This window comes from Teleopsis dalmanni, chromosome X (genome assembly GCF_002237135.1).
Source record: "Teleopsis dalmanni isolate 2A chromosome X, ASM223713v2, whole genome shotgun sequence".
Taxonomy (NCBI): Eukaryota; Metazoa; Arthropoda; class Insecta; order Diptera; family Diopsidae; genus Teleopsis; species Teleopsis dalmanni.
Window position 1 is genome coordinate 71,747,768 of NC_051848.1, and position 21,464 is coordinate 71,769,231.

Below are 21,464 nucleotides of genomic sequence, written 5' to 3' on the forward strand. Positions count from 1 at the left end.
TGTTTAAAGAATTTTAAATATTGTCAAACTTTACTTTGACCGCCGAATTAAAAATATCTTAACTATCGTCACTTTTTATATTCGAGCATAGATTTTTTCACAAAGAATATAAAATTTTGAATTTGAAGTATTTAAAAAATGAGACTTTAGTTAAGTCTCTGATTTACCTTACCAGAATTTACTAAGAAGAGACACCATATTTGTCCTTTCATAGCACTATAGTAATGATTTGATTAATAGCTATTTCTGTAAAATTAATAGCATATTCACATAGATAGAAAGATAGATTTAAAACAGGTTGGGAACTCACCACGTCACTGCATCCTTTGAAGATTAATGTGACACTGCTACTCCTCCATAGACGAGTTAAGAGCTCCATTATGTTGCCTAATTCCGTTATAAGTGGATAGACAATTGATAAGTATCGAAGTCTAAGTCTGACGAGACTATCACAGTGACACAGAATGTGTTCTGTTGTTTCCTCTTCTTCGCAACAAAGTCTGCAGCTATCGTCTCTTGTAATACCTAGTTTCGATAGATGATTATTTACTCCACAATGTTCAGTGAGAAATTCTGTGACAAGTCGAATGCCATTTCTGTTCAGCTTTAGTAGCTTCCTAGTACTGGCTTTTGATCGATTCGGCATGAATTGTTTAGCTTGTCTGCAGTCATATAAAAAGAGAATCCTATTCCGCAGGCACATAGTAAAAGAGAATCCTGTTCCCATTAACAAGAATAAACATAACATTTTTACTAATTATAATCTGTTCTTAGGAGATCAAGAAAAGCGTACGATATATAAGAACAGACCAATATGGAAGGATACATAAATTAAAAAAAATACTTACTAATCATAAAGCGCAATTTAAGAAAATCTAAAGCAGTTGCTGACACTTACTTCTCTAAATCAGATTTGGAACATAAATATACCAAACTCATAATCTGTCAGTAGGTTATGAAGATTAACTAGTCTCTTATGAATATGCGATAATATTAAAATAACTCTAAGTTTTTACAATCCGCTGATGGCTTTAGATCTTATTTGTATATATGTTAATTAATTTTGTCTTAAGAAATTTAAATCATAAAAAATAGTCTATGTGAGTTATATTATATCTCATATTCTAAAACTAACTCAAGCATTTATTTTAAAAGGCAAGTAGAATTTGAACAGCTTACACGCTGTGAAGTATCTACGTCAAAAACGCATAATATCATAATTTTGAAATAAATTTCTAAACTATATAATTAATATTATATCTAACTATAACACCATTTTTTTTTGATACTGGAGAAACAATAGTTTCTGAATAGTTTCTTCTTCAATAATTTCTTAATATAAAGTTCATTTATATTTCCAAAGTTCATATAATAAAAAAGAAAGTCATCCGTAGTTTATCTTTTATTATATCACAGCTACAAAACCTTTGCAAACAAAATAATACGTAGAAGAATTTAAATAGAAATAAAAAGACAAAAACAAAAATTTAGTTGATTTATTGAAATTTGGCAGATCAGGCAATGCCAATCCGAGTATTACCAAGTACTCATTATTAGTGGTCTTAGGAAATATTTGAATTTCTTCTTAATAAGTTTATAGTCCGTATATAATATTTTTGGACTGCAAGTACCAGGCTTAGAATACGTGCCTGTAAAATTAGAAGCGATGATTAATCGCGTTTTTCCACAAATAGCCAAGGATGCATAAAACTTTCACTTCTCAAGTTCCAAGTTGTTTGTCTTTTTTTTCCATTTTAGGTGACACTAACCAAAGCACTTCCTGTACTTTTAATTTGAACAAATCTATAAACTGCAGCTTTATATGGAAAGTAAAATTTTGTGGTTGCCTATTTTTATTTTGAAGCTATTCTTTTTGAGAAAACATCTATTCTGCATATTTTTATTTACCATATATAAAGCGCCTAGTTTGGGTGCAATATTTTAAAGAAGCTACGCAAATGTTACTCTACAAGTTCGCTAATCGTGATTAGAAAACCTGAAAATAAAACTCATTCTATATATTTCTTTCAATTACTACACCAAACAAATCTTATTGTGATATATATAAGAAATAATATAAATTATAAAAATCTATTGTCTGCTAAGTACTCTTTGTCACTTAAAAAAAAAATATTTAAAAAATTTTGTTGTCTACCATCAATTCAAAAATAATAGAAAATTTTTAATCCAAAATTCGACTTTACTTAATAACATAGTCTTCATTCAAGAATAAATGAAAAGATATCGATAACATTTCGAAATCATTTTTATAGAACTATTTATCTGAATCCTCGAAATAAGCTTCAGTTTCGAAAATCTCTGTCCTACCACAAAGTATCCTCTTAAAATCTGAAATAAAGTCACAGTCGATTTGTTAAATGGTATATAGTTTTGTTGAAAAATATTTAATTTCTATCTTCTTTTTCTGGGTGTACCGATAGGCACATCATATTTTTTTTTCTAAAAGCAATCGATGAGTAAAATATATCACACATCCTAAAATGCAATCATCAAAATCTTTTTAACTGACATTTGCATTCTTGTTAGCTTTGGACGGCCTTCGATGATTTCTATACTTTCAGTTGAGTCGGTTTGACTCAAGTATAATAATAGATTCATGTGTCATACATAATCATATAAAAATACGGAGACATTTTTTTTATTGCACTAAAACAGCTCCATACAACACTCTGAAGAGACGCATTTTTGTTTTTGATGAACTACGAGAAATGCAATATTTACTTCCAAAGGAATTTTCTGATAAACAAATTTTTTTGCAAAATTCAAAAATATTTTTGATGTGTCAGATTTAAGCATCGAATTTCGACTTCCAGAGTGTTCAGTATTTTCGGTTCATATATATTCGTCTTAAAACTCAGTACATAACAGTCATTGTTAGATTTAATAGTATTTTTTCCACATGAAATTTAAATTTTTCCATTGTTTTAGAAATAAAATAAAACAAATAGTGAAAAGTAACATCACTATAACCCATGACACTTGTCAATTAAAATCCCTATTATCTTGAAATTTTGACACATCTCGTTTAATGCCATTCTGTTAACATCATACGATTTTTACAATAGGAACGTCATCTATTGAAATTCGTATTAACTTATGAAATGCTTAAATAATTTTGAAATTTTTTTCGAGTAAAATTATTATTAATTTTTTAATACCTCATAGTATAAAGTAAATGGAAAGACATGCTTACATTACTTGTATTTAATACAAATTCAATGCTATCCGAAAAATCTGTTGCTATAATGTGTAAAATATAGTTTATGTATAAGCTATAAATAATTACTTAATATACTAATACTATTGTCCTATTATTAATACTTTTATTATCCTATTCCCCCAGTGGGACATAGGACCTCAATAATTCTTTTAAATCTGTTATCATTCCATATATATCGTGCTTTAACTAGAAGCACTGTTCCTCTCCACATTTTCACTGGCGCAATTACTTAATATAATCAAATTCATTTATTTTTTATATAACATAGAATCATATATTATTTGATAAAAACTAATTGATTATTTTAACAAAAACACAAATATAAAAAAATTATTTTAACAAATATTTGCACATTAATTTATTTCTTCTAGTTAAGTCAAAGGATATAGACGCTGTTGAAGGCAAATCTGTTTCATTGCCATGTCCATTGTCATCACCCTTAGACGATGTATATATGGTTTTGTGGTTTCGTGATAATGCTGGCATTCCTCTTTATAGGTAAATATATATATATATAAATTACATATATTAAGAGTAGTTCTCATGTTTTATTCTCCACTTCGTTTAGTTTCGATTTAAGAGATAAATTGAGTTCTGAAGGTCGACATTGGTCAGCTCCCGAAGTGTTCGGTTCACGTGCCAAATTTAATTTCGATACTGATCCAGCGACATTGGAAATTAAAGTAAGCGTATATTTCCAAAATGTACTAGATGAACGTCAGTTAGTACATTTATAACTATAAATAAATTATTATTTTATTTACAACTTAATACCTTTAAATAGTTAGAGACAAAAAAAAGTTATCTTACTTCACTTTTATATATTAAAAAACATTTTTTTTTTTTGAGTATCATATATATTATAGTACTTATGAAAGTTGCAAATAAATCATATAATCCAACTTTATTTTTAACAACTTATATAATAATATTACTTCACAAAAGAATCTAAATACTTTTTCCATATATCGTAAATATGGAAATAATAACCATATTATATAAGACAAATATAACGATTTATTTTTCATTTTAAACACTAGGATATTAAGCGCCACGATCAAGGAATATATAGATGTAGAATCGATTTCCGTACTAGCCAAACGCAGAGTTTTCGTTTTAATTTATCAGTAATAGGTGAGCGACAAAGAATTTACACTTGTGTATCAATAATTAATTTTATATAATATATATAATATTTTTTTATTTAAAATACTTATATATACGTATTTTAACAGTTCTTCCAGAACAACCAATCATACTGGACAGATGGGGAAGACAATTAAATGGCACGAAACTTGGCCCAAAGCAAGAGGGAGATGATATTGTGATCACGTGTAGAGTAGTTGGTGGTAGGTTAATTATTTATACATATATATGTGTATTTGCATTATTATATAAATTAATTCATAATAATTTGTAAAAATTTAGAATAATTTCATATTATTTATAGTTTTCACTATTGATAATATGTGATCAATATTATCACAAAAGTTTTATTTATCAAATATATTTTATAAAATTGTTTTAAAATTAATTTTTCCACTCTAGGGCGGCCACAACCCCAAGTTAGATGGCTTGTCAATGGACTACTTGTTGATAATCAATACGAACAAAATTCTGGTGACGTTATAGAAAATCGTCTCCTTTGGCCTTCTGTTCAACGTACAGATCTCAATTCTGTTTTTACATGTCAGGCTCTTAACACACAATTGGATAAACCAAGAGAAAAAAGCTTCTGGCTTGATATGCATTGTAAGTTTAACATACATTATATATAATAGTTAAAGAAAATTGTTTATACCATCATAAAAAATAAGTATTATCATCTAACAGCAGTTAACAACACAATATTTAAAAACATATATATTATTTACTTACTGTTCATTCAAAAATTATGTTCCACCCTTCAATAACACCCTTATTTATTTAACTGGGTGTACTTACGGATGCAAACTGTAGATTCTGTGAAGGGAAAGAGGAGTCGGCCACACATGTGCTGTTAGAATGCCTTGCGCTAATGCACATAAGAAATAGGCTCCTAAGAATGTATATTCTTACGGAAGAGGCAATAAAACTCTGTAAAGTAGGTTCGCAGTGCTACATCCCCTAACAATAATAATAACACCCTTATTTATTTAAAAATATATTGAACCAAATATAAGGTTAGAACTTGAAATGATAATACAAAATAGAAATATTGTTAGAATGAAATTTTTTTATTATATGATTTTCATATATCGCATATGATTTTCTGCATATATCTGCCACTTCTACAGCTACGAGTTACATGGTTCATTCGATCATACTAATTTTTGACTATTTTTTGCCATAAATGTGGCCGTATGGCATCAATGATGGCATGAACATTAACACATTGGCTTCCAATGGTTCAAGAATTACTGATTCGTCGACATAAACCTATAACTTAACATTGCCTAATAAAAAGTAATCGAGAGGCGTTTAATCACACGAACGAGAGAGACAGTTAACAGGACCACATCTTAAAATAAAGTTGTAGTCAAATTGATATTCCAATAAATCGATTGTTAAGCGCTATGCATGGCACGCCGTCTTGTTGGAAATTAATGTCATCGATTTTAATTGACATATTTTTGGAGACAAAAATTCAGTCAGCATGGCTCGATAGCGCTTGCCATTCACCATAACGGCAGCTCCTTTCTCAAGCCAACGTGTTAACCGCACCAATATATTTTAATTGCTGTGATGGTTATTCGTTAACGGTTTAAGTATTATCTTCGCTCCATATATAGCATATATGCTCCATATATAGCATATACGCTCCATATAACATTACTTTTTTCAAGAAAAATGTTTCAAGAAATATTAAAACGGTATTTTATCCATTTCTATTATAGTCCATAGACGCTTATCTCAAACGCTTATCTATTTTTAATTTTCGATTAAAATTTTTTATATTAAATTTTTTAAAATTTTTCGAAATATAATTTAACTTTAATTTAAAATAAAAAAAATTATTCCCTTAAATTCTGTAAATTTACTTCAGTAATTCGCTTTATAACTAAGTTTTATTATAGTTTCGAATATTTTTAGTGAATATTATTGATATCTTATATTTATTTATTTTATTTCCAGTAAAACCATTAACAGTTAAAATAATAGATCCTCCCTTATCGATGGTTGCCGATAGACGCTATGAAGTTGTATGTGAGTCTAATGGTTCCCGTCCAAATGCCATTATTACCTGGTATAAGGGTAAACGTCAACTTCGTCGTACAAAAGTATGTAATATTTTTATTAAATAATTTTTTAATTTAGCAAATATCACATAAAATCAAATATAAACTTAATGAAAACGCATATAAAAATATATAGCGTCTATAATATATATCTGTGATAAAAAATACTTTAAATTTCTTATAAACTAAATTTACAAACTTTATACTTCTAAACTAATGATGTACGTACAGGGTGCATAGGGGGTGTTTTATTTTAACATCGGTAGATGACTTCTCGGTTCAATTGCACACAATCGTATCGGAGGAGCAGTTCCATTTTCAATATTAACCGAGATATAAGGAGTAAAATATTCTTTATGAACTTATATATCCACATAAGTTTTTTTAACAGTTTTTTTTAAATGTTTTTTTAAAACCGTAATTCTCTTAAAACCTTTTTAGTTTTTTTTTATTTTTAATATATAATAAAGTGTAGTTTGTTATAAGTAATTAAATTCTATTGTCTACAATTAATTGTGCTTTAATTTCATATTTTATTGGCATTAATAATGAATATATAGGTACATGCTGGAAAGCGTTTAATCTCCTGGCTAGACGTTTGATTCGAAATATACTGTTCTACAACTCTAGTTGGTTTTCATTTTTTAATCCAAAATATCTTTCATTATTGTCTATAGCAGGGTTGTCTAGACCAGATGCAATCGCGGGCCAATACAAATCACTGTACACATTGGAGGGCCGCAGAAACCAATACATACGTTCATAGTTCTTTTCGATTAATATTTAGATACGGTTATAATATTAATTTTAATTTTATTGATTTATCAATTTAAATTAAATTAATTTAAATAATGTAGTTTTACCAGTAGACCAAAAGAAAATTGTAGTAAATTACAAACATGTCGCGGGCCACACAAACATTAGACGTGGGCCGCATGTGGCCCATGAACCTCTTTACAATTACAAAAAATTTTACAGATTTCAATAAATTATAATACGAATACACTACCACCAATAACTAAATGCTAATCATTAAAAGAAATAATGTTTATTAAAAATATAAGAATTAATATTTTTCACCAGATAAAAATATCTGTGTTTCTATTAACAGACTTAATGTGGCTTAATGTGGCTTCTGGGTGTTTAGTTTATACCATATGTGTGATTAATGATACGTTGTAGATTGAACGGTGATCAAACGGTCGAAATTTTAAAACTCACTTATGTAATATGGCGTATTAGAATATAGATATATAGAATATAGAATATAGAATAGATAAAACTAATTAAGATAAATTTATTATGTCATTTTTTTTTTACAGGATGAGGTTTCTAAGAACACAACAAGATCAGAATTAAGTTTTGTTCCCATAACTGATGACGATAATAAATCAATTACTTGTCGCGCAGAAAACCCAAATGTGAACGGCTTATATCTAGAAACCATGTGGAAATTGAATGTCGTGTGTAAGTACTAAATTTATATGAAATAAATTAAATTAATATATTTCAATATAATAAAATATTAGATTGATGTATAAGCATATAACAGTAATCAAACAAACTAAAACTTTATTAAAATATATATATACCTATTTTAATTTTTCAAGGCATATATGTACTCTCAAAAATAGTTATTCAATATTATACAGATTCATATTATGAATTTATTACATTCATGAATAGACAATTAAAGTAAATACATAGATGTTAGACGTCGAATAGCAAAGAAAAGACAAGGACAAAAATTTAATTTAATTAATTGAAATTTAGCTTAAATACATGTTTCGAATATTGTCAAGTACTCATCATCAGTGGTCTTAGGTAATATTCGAATTTCTTAATTAGTTTATAGTCCGTATATAATTTGTTTGGACTGTAAGTATAACAAAAGTTTTGGCTTTGCAGAACTTTCAACACTCTTCACACAAACAATAATAGAAAAAACTGGTTACATTTTTTGATTATATTTTTTTTTGCAAGTTTTTTACTTCAGAAAATCTAATCAATCATAACCTAATCAATCATGTTATGATTCATTTTCGGCAGTTATTTCAAATGGGACTATGTGGTATAGTAAATTTTACTGATTTCTAGAATCGATTTGCCTGCATTCAAAAACATTTTCTGACCAAAATTGCATTCGATAATCTCAACAATTAAGTAACTCCAAATCAGAATATATACATCAACTGAGGCTTTGGGTCAGTTGGGTATTCAACACTGACTCTAAGCTTCAAATTTAGCAAAGTACGAGTTCAATCCTTGATACTTCCCGTCTCAAAAATGTATTTATAAGTAATTATATATAAGAAATATATATATATTTCCAAAAACACCATTGATACTCCAAACAGTTGTAAGGTCAGCCAAAAATTCAATTAATTAAAAATAATAAAATTTTGTTGTTGCAATTCACTACTATTCCAAAAAAAACAGTAGTAATTTCTATAAAGAAAATTATTTCTATCATCACAACCTTTTTTTTTTAGTATGTCTATTCTAATTATTGAACCTCATTTATAAGAAGATTTACAATAAATATTCAAATCTAAACTAAACTAAAGCAAACAAATTAACTGACAACTATAGTTGGAGTTAATTGATAATAATTAAAGTTATTTTATAAAATAAAAAATTTTAATTAAAGTAAATTAAAGTTTAAATTAAGTTGATAATTTAATAAATATATGAAAAAAAGAAAGAAAAAAGAAAATCACTGCATTAGTACGTCTTTTCCGCGTAATCTTGAAGAAGGCCGGGTTAGCAGTAGATTCCTTGCAAGGTGGATCGGATGAATTTCCAAGTTTTTGTTTGTACTTGCATTTGATTTTAATAAGTTCATCTTTGATGAGTGGTATTTTCAAGTCTTTAGGATCTTCAGATCTTAATTTAGAGAAGGATTTTGGATTGAATCATCACAAATGACTTTAAAAATTAAATTTAATATATAACTATTTACTTTAAAATAGTAATCCTTCTGATTCTCCTGAGAAAAGTGCTTGTATATATGAATGTTATCTATGCGACAATTTAATATATAAATCAATCAATGATTGCAACAAGAAGCTACAGATTCAATAACTACAAATATAATATCATCAATATATGTAATTTGCAATATCATGGATAGATACAAGTTATTAAAAATAAGCGCTATGAAATTCACTTATTTTTTAAGTTAGCCCTTTCTATTTTCCTTAGATTATAACTAACTAGTTAAAATAAATTTGCTCGTCTAGCTTTCATGTGAAATAATACTTCTAAATCTAGAAAATCTAATAAGATCCATTCTATTACGGAATAATTAAAGGTATCAGCAAAATCAATAGGAGTAGAGAATGAAAAAAAACTAGGTAGAATAATACATCACTCAAAGAGTTCACAGGATGCCAAAAATAATATTTATACTTGTATCTTATTTTGTTTTTATCTTATTTTAACAACAATTTCAAAGTATGAGAGATAAGTTATTATTTGTGGTGATATCAAAAACTTTTCATATTTTCTTCTGAATATGCAATGTTTTAAATACAAATATACTTGAAACACTGCAATTCTTTTACTTAAGTATATCATTTTATTATTATTATTAAATTGTGTATATTATTATTGTTGATATATATTATTAAAAAAAAATTTTTTTAATCTTTTAGATCCTCCGCTTGTGACGTTACGATTGGGTTCAACTCTATCCCCTGATGACATTAAAGAAGGAGATGATGTCTACTTTGAATGTCACGTGCAGTCCAATCCACAATGGCGAAAACTACTATGGCTTCATAATGTAAGTAAATGGTGCTTCATATAGCTATGGTTTTATTATATTAAATAAATCAAAAATAAAAAATTTAAAACTTTTTAAATTACCTATAGATGTTTTAAGTGATGAGAATGAAAGTTATACATTATTAATACTTATTTATATACATTAAATGTATAGGTATATGCAAAATAAATGAAGTTAATGGTGAGATTTTAAATCTAATCAGTTCTATGGAGTAAGAAATACTTGTAATTAATCTATTAATAATCGTAGTAAAGGTCTTAAAAAATTCCCAATTAAATAATAAAACCTTGATTTTGTGTTAACCACACAAACCACACAAATGTAATGTAAGTTCAAATATATATTTGTCTAAAAAAAAATATATATATATCTAATAATATTATATTATTAATATGTTCCAAGAAAAGCAACATCAGGTTATACGTACCAGTTTTAGCGCTATAGAGTTTAATTCAAATTTAATTTTAAAGATATTAATTATTCTACAAATGTTCAAAAAAGTTTTCAGCCATTACTGCTTCTATAAATTCTTTCACTTCTAAATAGTTTATTATATTAAAACCTTTCAAATATAACTTACGGCAGATAACACTAATTTGACACGAGTTTTTACCTTCCCAAACAACACGAATAATCACATAAGGCCTAAGAAAAATGGTCAATCAATTTGAATCTTAAATTTTTAAATATTAGTCAGGCAGTTGACTATATGAGTGGTATAACTGACTGATATGAGCGATATCGTCTACACAATGAATAACTGTAGCATATACACCTGACCATAGCTGGAATATATTGTCTTTATGTAACATAACAAGAAGTTTTTGTATGCCGGGACTTTATCTCTGATTAAACTATTCAATTATTCTATTAATATTGCTTACAATGCTCTAGTGATCCTGTAATTCATTTGGTGGTGTAGCTTCAACCAACTGCTTTACGAATCACCACACAGCGTTTTTCTATCTTTTTTAATCCTCTGTCTTCAAAGCCTTCAGTTCTTAGGTATAGTGATAGATCTACAGCTATAAAAAATTTATAGTCTTAGATCAAACATTTTTGAAAAGGTTTTAGCGGAATTGTAAAAATTCTGAAAATCTGAACATTTTTGCTTTTTTGGTTTAAGAGTAACACACAGGGCATCAAAGAGTTGCGATCAAAGAGTTTTAATACCTACAGATGACGTCTATACAGGTATATACCTGTATAGATGTCATCAACTAAGTTGGTATGATCACATTTAACGTGGGTGTCTACCACGTTTTTCTTGTTTTATATAATGATGCGAAAACTCCCTAAACTTTATATACTTTGGACGTAATATATAACGCCATATTATTTTTTATATATAAAAATTGATTTACTTCATGATACTTGTTTAGATTTTAGATTTTGCAGAGTTTGGCAGTAAATCTACATAATGTCAGCATGTGGATACTATTAGCAATATTTAATATACATAAAAAATATAAAAGAATTTAAAAAAAAAAAAAAAATTTCTTATATATTTATATATATATGCAGTTTATTTTTAAACATATAAATTATTGTTATATATAGCATTTAAAAAAATACAATAATTATCTTTTGCAAAAGAACAATAACATTTATATAAAAATAAAATTCAATTATATATTAATTTTTTTGTTTTTTATATAAAAGTTAAAATAATTTTAATTTTATTTTTTTAAACGAATTTTTTTTAAAACACAGTCAATTAAAATATGTGAAATATTGTCCGTACACTTCCTATAGTGTTTCCAATTTAGTAAATATTATAATACAATACATAAAAAGTATTGAAATTGGAACTTTTCAAGACCGCGGTCACTGACGCGTAGTTAAAGGTACTTTGATGAACATTTTATGATACGATTGTCGTTTTTATTACTTTCAGATTAAAGACTAAACATAATATAAACAGGCAATCAAAATCAGGGATGCTCATGAATGTGCCTATGACTCAATCGGAGATACTGCAACATTAAAGTACCTGATAACTCGTACAAGGGCCAGTAATATTTTTTGTAATATATAATCAATTTTAAACTTTAGGCACTTAATTTATTTATTGAGTTCTTTACCTGAATATGGACAATAATTTGTAAGTCAATGTCGAACATGTAAAAATATTAGTGATTCAAAATGTATAAAAAAAATTACTGTTTTTCTGCAAAGGATAAAAATTGTTTTATTTTTATGCAAATTTATATATTTATATGTAAATAATAAATATTAAATTATTTCACTTGTATAAATAATTCACTTTTTTCTTATACATCACCTATTCGCATCTTCGAAACCTGAATCATATATTATATATTTAAATATTTATATATAATTTCCATTGCTTCCAGGGCATGCAACTAGAGCATAATACTTCGGCTCGCGTCATACGCTCTAATCAGAGCTTGGTGCTGCAGAAAATTACGAAACACTTTGCCGGAAATTACGCTTGCAGTGCTATTAATGACGAAGGGGAAACCGTAAGCAATCAACTACTTCTACGTGTTAAATGTAAGTAGTCCCTTGAGGACTTTATACCAAATTAAGCCTTACAATATGTATTCACATAATAAAATAAAAAAAAAATAAACGGAGAATGAAATCGTCACCCTTGCAAAGAACCAAGACTTTCTTATGTTATCACATGGAATATTTTCCTTGGGTTATTAAGTTTCCTTTTCAAAAAACAATTGTAATTTAACAATAATTTAATAATTGTAAATTTTTAATTGTAAAAAATTCATTTGATCTAAATGACAATTATTTACGCAAAAATCTAGTGCTTCAAAGCAACCTGAAACAGATCCAATATTAGATGGAAAAATCATCTTTAGCGATGAAGCTCATTTCTGATTAAATCCCCGATAAAAACAGTTTGATGATGTTTATGACTTGGAAAATTAATTGGACAATTTTTTTTGATAGAGTATTCGTGTATTTGAAAAGAGTATTCGTGACTTAAATCAGACAATTTCTATTTGAACTATATTTAATTTTAACAAGATGATGCAACGTACCATATATCTCACGTCACCATCAATTAAATGAGAGACTAGTCAATTTTCAATATTAACCAAATTGCAGGATATCGAAAAAATTCATATAAATAAAATAGCTGCTGTTGAAAAGCCCTGAATATTTCAAAAATGGTTAATCCAAATAATTTAAGTAATAATCTAATTTATAGTAAATTCAATTTTTTAATTAATTTAAAGTTGAATATATCTTTCTGAAATTAGAATAGCTCCAAATTAATTTTTTATTTTCAAATTAAGTAAACTTTTTCAAATATTTTCAAAAAATTTTATCGTTTACAAAATATTGTAGATCAATATCACATTATTAACATATTTTGTAAAAAAAAAATTGACGTCTATCACGCAAAGTTTCCCTGTAATTGACTTCTTGATTAAATTACTTCTATTATCAACGTATCTAACACAACACACTTCAAGGTATCTAGTCCTAGGCATCTAAACTCCTAGGCATCTAAACTCCTAGGCATCCTAGTTGTCAAAAATTAAGAAAAATGCATTTGACTTAGTTAAAAGAGACTTTACCCAGCAATAGGTTAAAAAAAGCATATTATGAAAAATACATTCATTGCATTAAAAAATTTTTTTAATTGTTAAATAGAATAAAATCTGTATTCTGCAAGGGATTTAAAGATCTACAAATATAAATTAGTAGGAAAACATTGTCAGGTGACGATATAATTGATTAACGCAACCATTTTTTCGATTCTGATGATTGAACTACAGTTCACGCAAACGAAAAACAATTGACAAATATTTCGTTTGCAGTAAACGAAATAATTATCTGTAGTAATATTTTTACCTCTTCTATTTACCATGTAATAGTGTATTTCAAAAGTTTAGAACATTTGATATTCTTTATAATTTTACTATTCTCTTGAACTGACATCAGCAAATATACTCTAAATTTCACTAAATAAAATTGCTCCACAGTATAAGACATAATCTCTTTCAGATACGCCTATTTGTAGGCACTTGGATCGCGTTATACTAATTGGCGCATCTAAAGACGAAACTGTTGAAGTTCCTTGTGAAGTTCAAGCCGATCCACCACCAAGGTAAATTTTTTAAAAAAACTTTTAATCAACTTTTAAAATATATATTTATAAAGCAATTTGTTTAAAAATTTACTATTATTTTGTTCTTAAAAGTTATGTTATGAGTAGTATAGTCAAAATAAAATATTTAGTAAGCTTTTTATCGTTATGTAGTTATAATGTGTTTTCGGAAAAGTATTCCTGCTAGTTTTACTGTTTCCAACAAGTATATTTTTAATATAATCCATACAGTTAAGTCATTCTATATAAATTTTCGGCTGTATCTTACAGACTGGAGATCTAGCTAAATGTTGAACGATATTGTCTTCGTTGTAATAATTTAAACATTATCTATTATTGTTTGCACCTATATCTGAGCTATTTTAAGAAAGAACTGATTAACCCAATTATATAAAGTGATATAAAAATGTGATGTAAACATTTTCTAATCTAATAATTAATCCATAATTAAATATTTTTTAATATTGAAAAAATTCTTCAGTATGAATTAATATATTTACACTTTAAATAAGTTCAACTGATATCGTATAACAAATCCGTTAAACAGTTAAATAAAAAAGTTATGGTTTTTTATAAATTTTTTAATCTGGCTGTAGGTCCCTGCTTGTTAAATATTTCAATGTTTAATATTTATTATTATACTCTATATTTCGACTCTCATTGAGAGTCATCCAGTCTTAGCTCCGGTGTGGACGTATGGCATCTAGTTATGGGGATGTGCACCAAAATCTACTATTTAAATCATTCAAAACTTTTAAAACAAAGTTTTAAGAAATTTAGTCAACGCTCCGTGGTTTATTAGGAATACTGACCTCCATCGGGACTTGAAGATCGAATCTGTGGCTGCAGTAATTCAAAAGTTCGCGGTGAAGCACCAAAAACGATTACAACAGCATCCAAACGAGACAGTCAACCATCTCTCTAATACATCTGGCCTGTTGAGGAGACTTAAATGAACAAAGCCTTCAGATCTACTCCGAATTCTACCGAATTAGCAGTCTAATAATAATTTAGATTACTACTATTAGTACTAAGTCTTTGACAACTTGACAATTCTAATAAGTATTCTAAAATGTAACAAAACTGCTTGATAGTACTAGTTTTGTATAAACTAGTTGTAGTCAAATGAAACATGTATTTATATTATTGTACATATTGTGTTTCAAATAATAATAAAAAAAAAATTGAGAGTCATCATCATCAGGATTACGATCCACTATAAGTTAATATTGTTAAAACTACATATACGACATCTTCTTTGTCCTTTCATCTATATTGCACTAGAGTATAATAAAAAATATTAAACGTTGAATTATTTAACAAGAATGGACCTACAGCCAGATTAAAAAATATGTAAAAAACCATTTTAAGAAACAGGTCGATAAATAAATTCAAAAAATTTTATAAAAAATTTATATTTCAATTTTTTATACCGTTCAAATAAAAGAATTCTTCAGAAACTTTAATATATTCAATAAATTACTCCAGAAATCGATAAAGAGTTCTCCCAAGTAAGTCACATTTTTCAAAACAATAGATAATCTAATCTAAAAAGAATATCAACCTTAAAGTCATCTTAAAGTTATGATGAAATATGAACTTAAAAAAAGAGTATGCAACATTATTGAGGTATTATTGAGGTGCTTAAGCGGAAGAGAGAGTTCAAGTGAGAATGACTTGATATATCATTCAAAAAATAGGATTAATAGGACAGGATTAAAGGAAAGACTAACACATACTATACACACCATCTTATATTTGGAGAGAGTATCTCGTTTTCATAAAATCGAATGAGATTTATCAACAGTCTTCATTTATCTTAGTTAGGTTAGGAGAGTTTCTTCAGAAATAGGACAATAAATCGTATAGATCAAAATTATCATGGACATGAATAAGAAAATATATTTACAACTAAAAACAGATTAGGAAAGAATGATATACATTAAATATAATTTTTTTGTAACAACTAAAATATAAGCAAAAAATTTAGAATGCATATATTCTAGTTTAGTTGTTATAATCATAATTATCCAACTTCAAGACAAGGTAAAAGTTATTCTTGAAGTCTCACTTATACTCTTCATACAAGTGCCACTTCTAAATTGAAGTATAAAATCTAAACATTATTAAAAATATTTGACGCATTTTAGAACGTTTCGTTGGAAATTTAACAATTCCGGAGAAACTCTTGATATCGGCAGTGATCGGTTTAGTATTAACGGCAGCGGAAGTATGTTGAAATACACGCCGATGAATGATCAAGTAAATAGACGTCTCTGCAAATATGTAGCTAAATTCAATAACAAAAAAATTTTTTTTAGGATTATGGTACACTATCATGTTGGGCGGCAAATGAAGTCGGTACGCAGAACCAGCCATGCCTCTTCCAGGTTGTTCTTGCAGGTAATTCTTAATATACAGTCTATTTCATGATGTAAAATTAAACTTAAAAACCTCTGATTTTTAGCCCTTCCAAATGCTGTTTTTAACTGTACTGTATATAACAGAACTGATTTAAGTGTGGACGTTCAGTGCATTCCTGGATATGATGGAGGTCTACCACAAATATTTGTTTTAGAAATGTTTTCGGCACGCACAGGACTAACAAGGTAAGCTATATAAAAAATCAGGGTGAATAAAAAATCATTTATACGATACAATTGTATTTGATAATATAAACTAAAATATTGTGGTTTCTGAAGCTGTAATTGGATATGTTTTCAGTGCACAAACATTACACTGACTAATTTCTGTAGCGATTTGAATCAATCTTAAATAGTGTTGGGTATGGAGGTTTTATTAATTTTGAAAAAGTGCTCAACAGCTTGAATCATATATGTTCTGTGGAAAGTATTTTAAGAAAAGCAATGCCGGTAAAAATGTTACATTTAGTTTAAGAACTTTTATATTTGATAAGTATATAGCATATTACCATAGCAACTAATAGTTGATATAGTCAGATTTTTTACCACCTACGATTAAATAAAACTTAATATTATTATTGATAAATTCAAATAATTTTATTTATGTATTAATATTCACCTTTTTTATTGCAAAAAAATAATATAATATCAATTTCTTAACTTTTAGATTTAATTTAACAAATCCTGAAGAACCCCATTTCTCATTGGACAACTTGGACACATTAACGTCATTAGTTGCACAAGAAAACAATTCATTAAAAACTAGAATTTATGCCTTTAATCAGAAAGGTCGTGGGCCCTCATATCTTTTGCGTGACTTTCGAATTGGTTCGACTATATATAGGCCAGGTAATATATAACTATTTCAATAATCTATAGTTTAAAAATAACTTGAATTTCGTTTTTTTTTTCATCTCAAAAAAAATCTTGCCCAAATATGAATTAGACGAAGAAGTATCGTTAATGGTTTCACCAGTACTATTTGGTTGTGTTTTTACAATTCTGGTCATTAGTCTGGTCATTACAGTAAGAATATCTTTGACCACATTTTTCCATAAGATACGGCGGAGTCGACAGCATGACAATAAAGCAAATGTGGCTGCTGTAGTAGCGCATTCAGGTGATGCTTTCAAGGTAATTTTTCAAATTTATGCAGTGATCAACTTGTCGATATATTAAATTCCAATACTTCTTTTAGAAAAACGGAAATCTTGAAAAGCCACGATGGCAACATACAGATCTCAAAACAAAATCTTCTGAAGATCTTGTTGAGGACGAACGTGATCCTGATGTGATCCCATCAAAATATGGTAAGAACTGTTATATTGCAATATACTATAAATAATATTTTAATAATCTCTTCAACTCTATTTTGTAAATCTAACTCATTATTCTAAAAATCTGAACTTGTTTTCAGTAACTAGAAAATACATTAGTCTTTTCGGTCTGTTCTGACATACTGTATTTTATAATTTATTATTATATTAAGTTACTATAGTTACTTATTTATTATAATTATTTCAACGAAATACTTAAAATGGTTTAATTTAAAAAAATACAAAAGAGGATGCGAGGATACCTAAATGTGTGATTTGCCGCCAATGAAAAGTTTTGAATTTAACGTGATTATAGCACTTTATAATGGAACTGCCTGTGTTGAAAATATATTAGTAACTATTCGGAAATGTAAGCCTCAAATTGAATGCGGTAACTCAGCTGAAAAAAAAAGAAAAACTTAAATTGAAACCTGCAAGTTCTAAAAAGAAGATGATTTTAACGATATTCAAAATAAACTAAAATCGATTGTCAATACCAGACGTAGTCTTTTGGCAGACCAATATCGGCACTAAAAAATACCATATCGCTGATGTTTTTAAAATGTCCTTTTTTCTAAAGATTCCGCAGCTTCACATTCATAAAACGTGCAACTCGTTTATCTACTTAGTCAGATCCATAGGCTCACTACTGACCATCCATAAAAAGGTGGTTATATTCGAAAATGTTGCATGCATTTGATTTTCCTGAATTTTTTTTTAAATTCGATAGATTCATATTTTAAATAAAACAGAGAAATATGCTAAAATTTTCAGTTCAATCTGATCACCTTGCAATTCATTATAATGTGAATGATATGTCATCGTTTTTGAAAAAAAACCTTTATCATTGAGCAAATATATCTTCCTCTCAAGCAGAATTATAAGTAATATAGAAATTGCAAACTTAAGAATCAAAACCTATTTAATTCTAAATTCTTTTTTGATTATTATTAACAGATATCTATTTCTATATAGGTAATGTAACTGCTGGAAAAGAAATTGCTGAATGTGCCCCTACTGTTGCTCCAAATTGTCTCTTAATTCAATCCTCCACTTCTAAATGGTCTGGTAATTCAAATGTAAGTATTATAATCTTATTTTGTAGATTTAAATTTATATAATATTGCAGTTAGATTTATATTTGAAGTACAAGTAACTATAGAATTTATTTATTATTTATAACACTATCGCTTGAAGCACTATCCCTATAGGGATAGGGATAGAGATATCCCTATCCGTATTCTATTCACTAATGAAATTCAATCTATCGATATTTCATTTCAATCACAAGAGTATCTATAAAATACTTATATGTAGTGAAAGTAAACGACTTTTACTTTTTCTGTGACTATAATCAGAGTTAGTAAGTAAACCATATATTACCGGTTATTGACTTGTAACGAATCAATACCTACTAAGGCTAATTCTTCATCGCATCTTCAAGCTGATGTCGTTGTTATTATTAATTGTGTTGTCAAAGTACAAGAATTCATTAATAGTTTCCACCTATTAATTTTAGTGATAAAAAAAAACAATGACATTATTTCTGTTACTCTAATGATGAAATTTATAGGCCACACTAGTTACTTGTCGATATTCCTTAAATTACCATTACTTTCATGGTGGGAAGTATTGAGAACATAGAAAATTTTCAAAGAAAGTACATAGGAAGAAGGAGACATTATCTATTGTCATTAGCGGGATGGTGACGTGAATTTTTCAGTCAATCAGGAGCGAAATCTTCGTCTAAATCGCCTGCTTGCAACTTAATAACTTTAGGGTTTCTATGCCTACCAAAGTTTTTGTTGTTAGAGGTCCTTTCCAACATACACATTTTAGCTGTGACAAGGTATTGAATCGATCACAAAAAGGCCGTTCATTGAAAACTGAATTTTCCATTTCTATTTTTATATTTTTGTTTAAATTTGCTAGAACAATATAAAGAATGTGGACAACACAGCAATCTAGAATGTAGTATGCATTTTGTATTTTCTATTTATGATCAAAAATTTTATCCAAAATAATCCTTTTCAAATTCTTACCTCTTACGCTCAAAAATATAGTTTATCCATGTTATTGTGTGCTCATAACATAAATCTGATGCCCATTCCTTCAGATTTTTTTAGAATTTGTCTTTTTATTTCAGAAAAACTGATGAAAAAATTTATAAATATGCTTTAAATTTGTACACTAATATTTTCAATAATTTTTTTTTTTTAGAATATCACTTCGAATTATGATAATATTCTTCAACAGTCAAGTTATTCCCTAAATGAAACAAGTGCTCCAATTACATTTAATCAGATCAATGCACGGGCTCATATTATAACATCATCTGCCCTAATTTTACCCACAGGCCCTACGGCAAGTGCAATTCATTACCACACAGCTGGAAGTAATATACCTGAAGCTTCAACCACATCTTCTTCGTCTACTGTAATGATTGGAAGCTCAGCTCATTTGCAACAACCATTGCAACCGAGTGTTATAGAGGGCACTTTACCATCAACAGGATTAAGAACTGGTAGAACTAATACCCTCACCAGTACTATAAATGTAGGTAATGGCTATGCATCTCCAAATGCCTTTGCTAGCAACAGTAACACAAACCACATGCATATCAATAATAGCAGTTTGGGACATTCTTCCATAAATTACACAAATAATAATAACATTACCAGTTCGTCCAACAATAATGGAGTTCATCATTCTTCACCCATTTTACTACCCTCACAAACCTCATCTACTTTAAGTATTTGCGGAAGTTCACCTAGCACAGAAGTTGGTTTACTTTTAACAGGAAGTCTTAATTTAAGTAGAAATATAATTCCTGCTGCTCCAGCCACTCTAATAACTACAACTTCCTACAACACATCCACTGATTTAGATGATAATATAAATATAAACGCCATTAAAGATTGCTTAATGACACAAAGAGTGCCTGAAAGCTGTGTTTAAACTGCAAAAATATATCTTATTATAATAACATATAAAATAAAGTAGTGAATGTCAAATTTGTTAAAAACTAAAATTAAATTATAGTTATTTTAAGCTAAATACTACCTTTATTGAGAAAAAGAAATTAGTTTAAGTCATTGTAATTCTATGAATTAAAAAAATTTCCATTATATCTTTTTTTACAATTAAATTGGCAATAAACCTATTCCTATTTGCCATAAGATACAGAGTTATGTACATCAAACTTCAACTTCTTGGTGTTATTTAATAGATAATAAATAATTGAAAAATATATTCAATGAGTTTTAATTTATTTCATGATAAGTATAACTTCAATTTTTTAAATACTGGTTACTGGGGGTCACTTTTGACAAACGACTTAATTGGTATAAACATATGAAATGCTTAACTTCGACATC

The 21,464-nt window shown here is 27.8% G+C and overlaps 1 protein-coding gene across 1 annotated transcript in view; it reads left to right on the top strand.

Annotated features, from left to right (window-relative positions):
* Positions 1 to 21,112, top strand: part of LOC119687471 (neural cell adhesion molecule 1-A) — a 47,712-nt gene extending 26,600 nt beyond the window's left edge. The window contains exons 3-20 of the mRNA XM_038101798.1: positions 3,613 to 3,739; positions 3,810 to 3,924; positions 4,282 to 4,375; positions 4,477 to 4,590; positions 4,790 to 4,993; positions 6,356 to 6,501; positions 7,782 to 7,926; positions 10,116 to 10,246; positions 12,607 to 12,766; positions 14,246 to 14,348; positions 16,499 to 16,610; positions 16,670 to 16,751; positions 16,816 to 16,957; positions 17,439 to 17,620; positions 17,718 to 17,905; positions 17,970 to 18,081; positions 19,063 to 19,166; positions 20,308 to 21,112. Of these exons, the coding sequence (XP_037957726.1) occupies positions 3,613 to 3,739; positions 3,810 to 3,924; positions 4,282 to 4,375; positions 4,477 to 4,590; positions 4,790 to 4,993; positions 6,356 to 6,501; positions 7,782 to 7,926; positions 10,116 to 10,246; positions 12,607 to 12,766; positions 14,246 to 14,348; positions 16,499 to 16,610; positions 16,670 to 16,751; positions 16,816 to 16,957; positions 17,439 to 17,620; positions 17,718 to 17,905; positions 17,970 to 18,081; positions 19,063 to 19,166; positions 20,308 to 21,045 (2,999 nt within the window). The 3' untranslated portion in view covers positions 21,046 to 21,112. The remainder of the gene's footprint in view (positions 1 to 3,612; positions 3,740 to 3,809; positions 3,925 to 4,281; positions 4,376 to 4,476; positions 4,591 to 4,789; positions 4,994 to 6,355; positions 6,502 to 7,781; positions 7,927 to 10,115; positions 10,247 to 12,606; positions 12,767 to 14,245; positions 14,349 to 16,498; positions 16,611 to 16,669; positions 16,752 to 16,815; positions 16,958 to 17,438; positions 17,621 to 17,717; positions 17,906 to 17,969; positions 18,082 to 19,062; positions 19,167 to 20,307) is intronic.
* Positions 21,113 to 21,464: the final 352 nt, after the last annotated feature.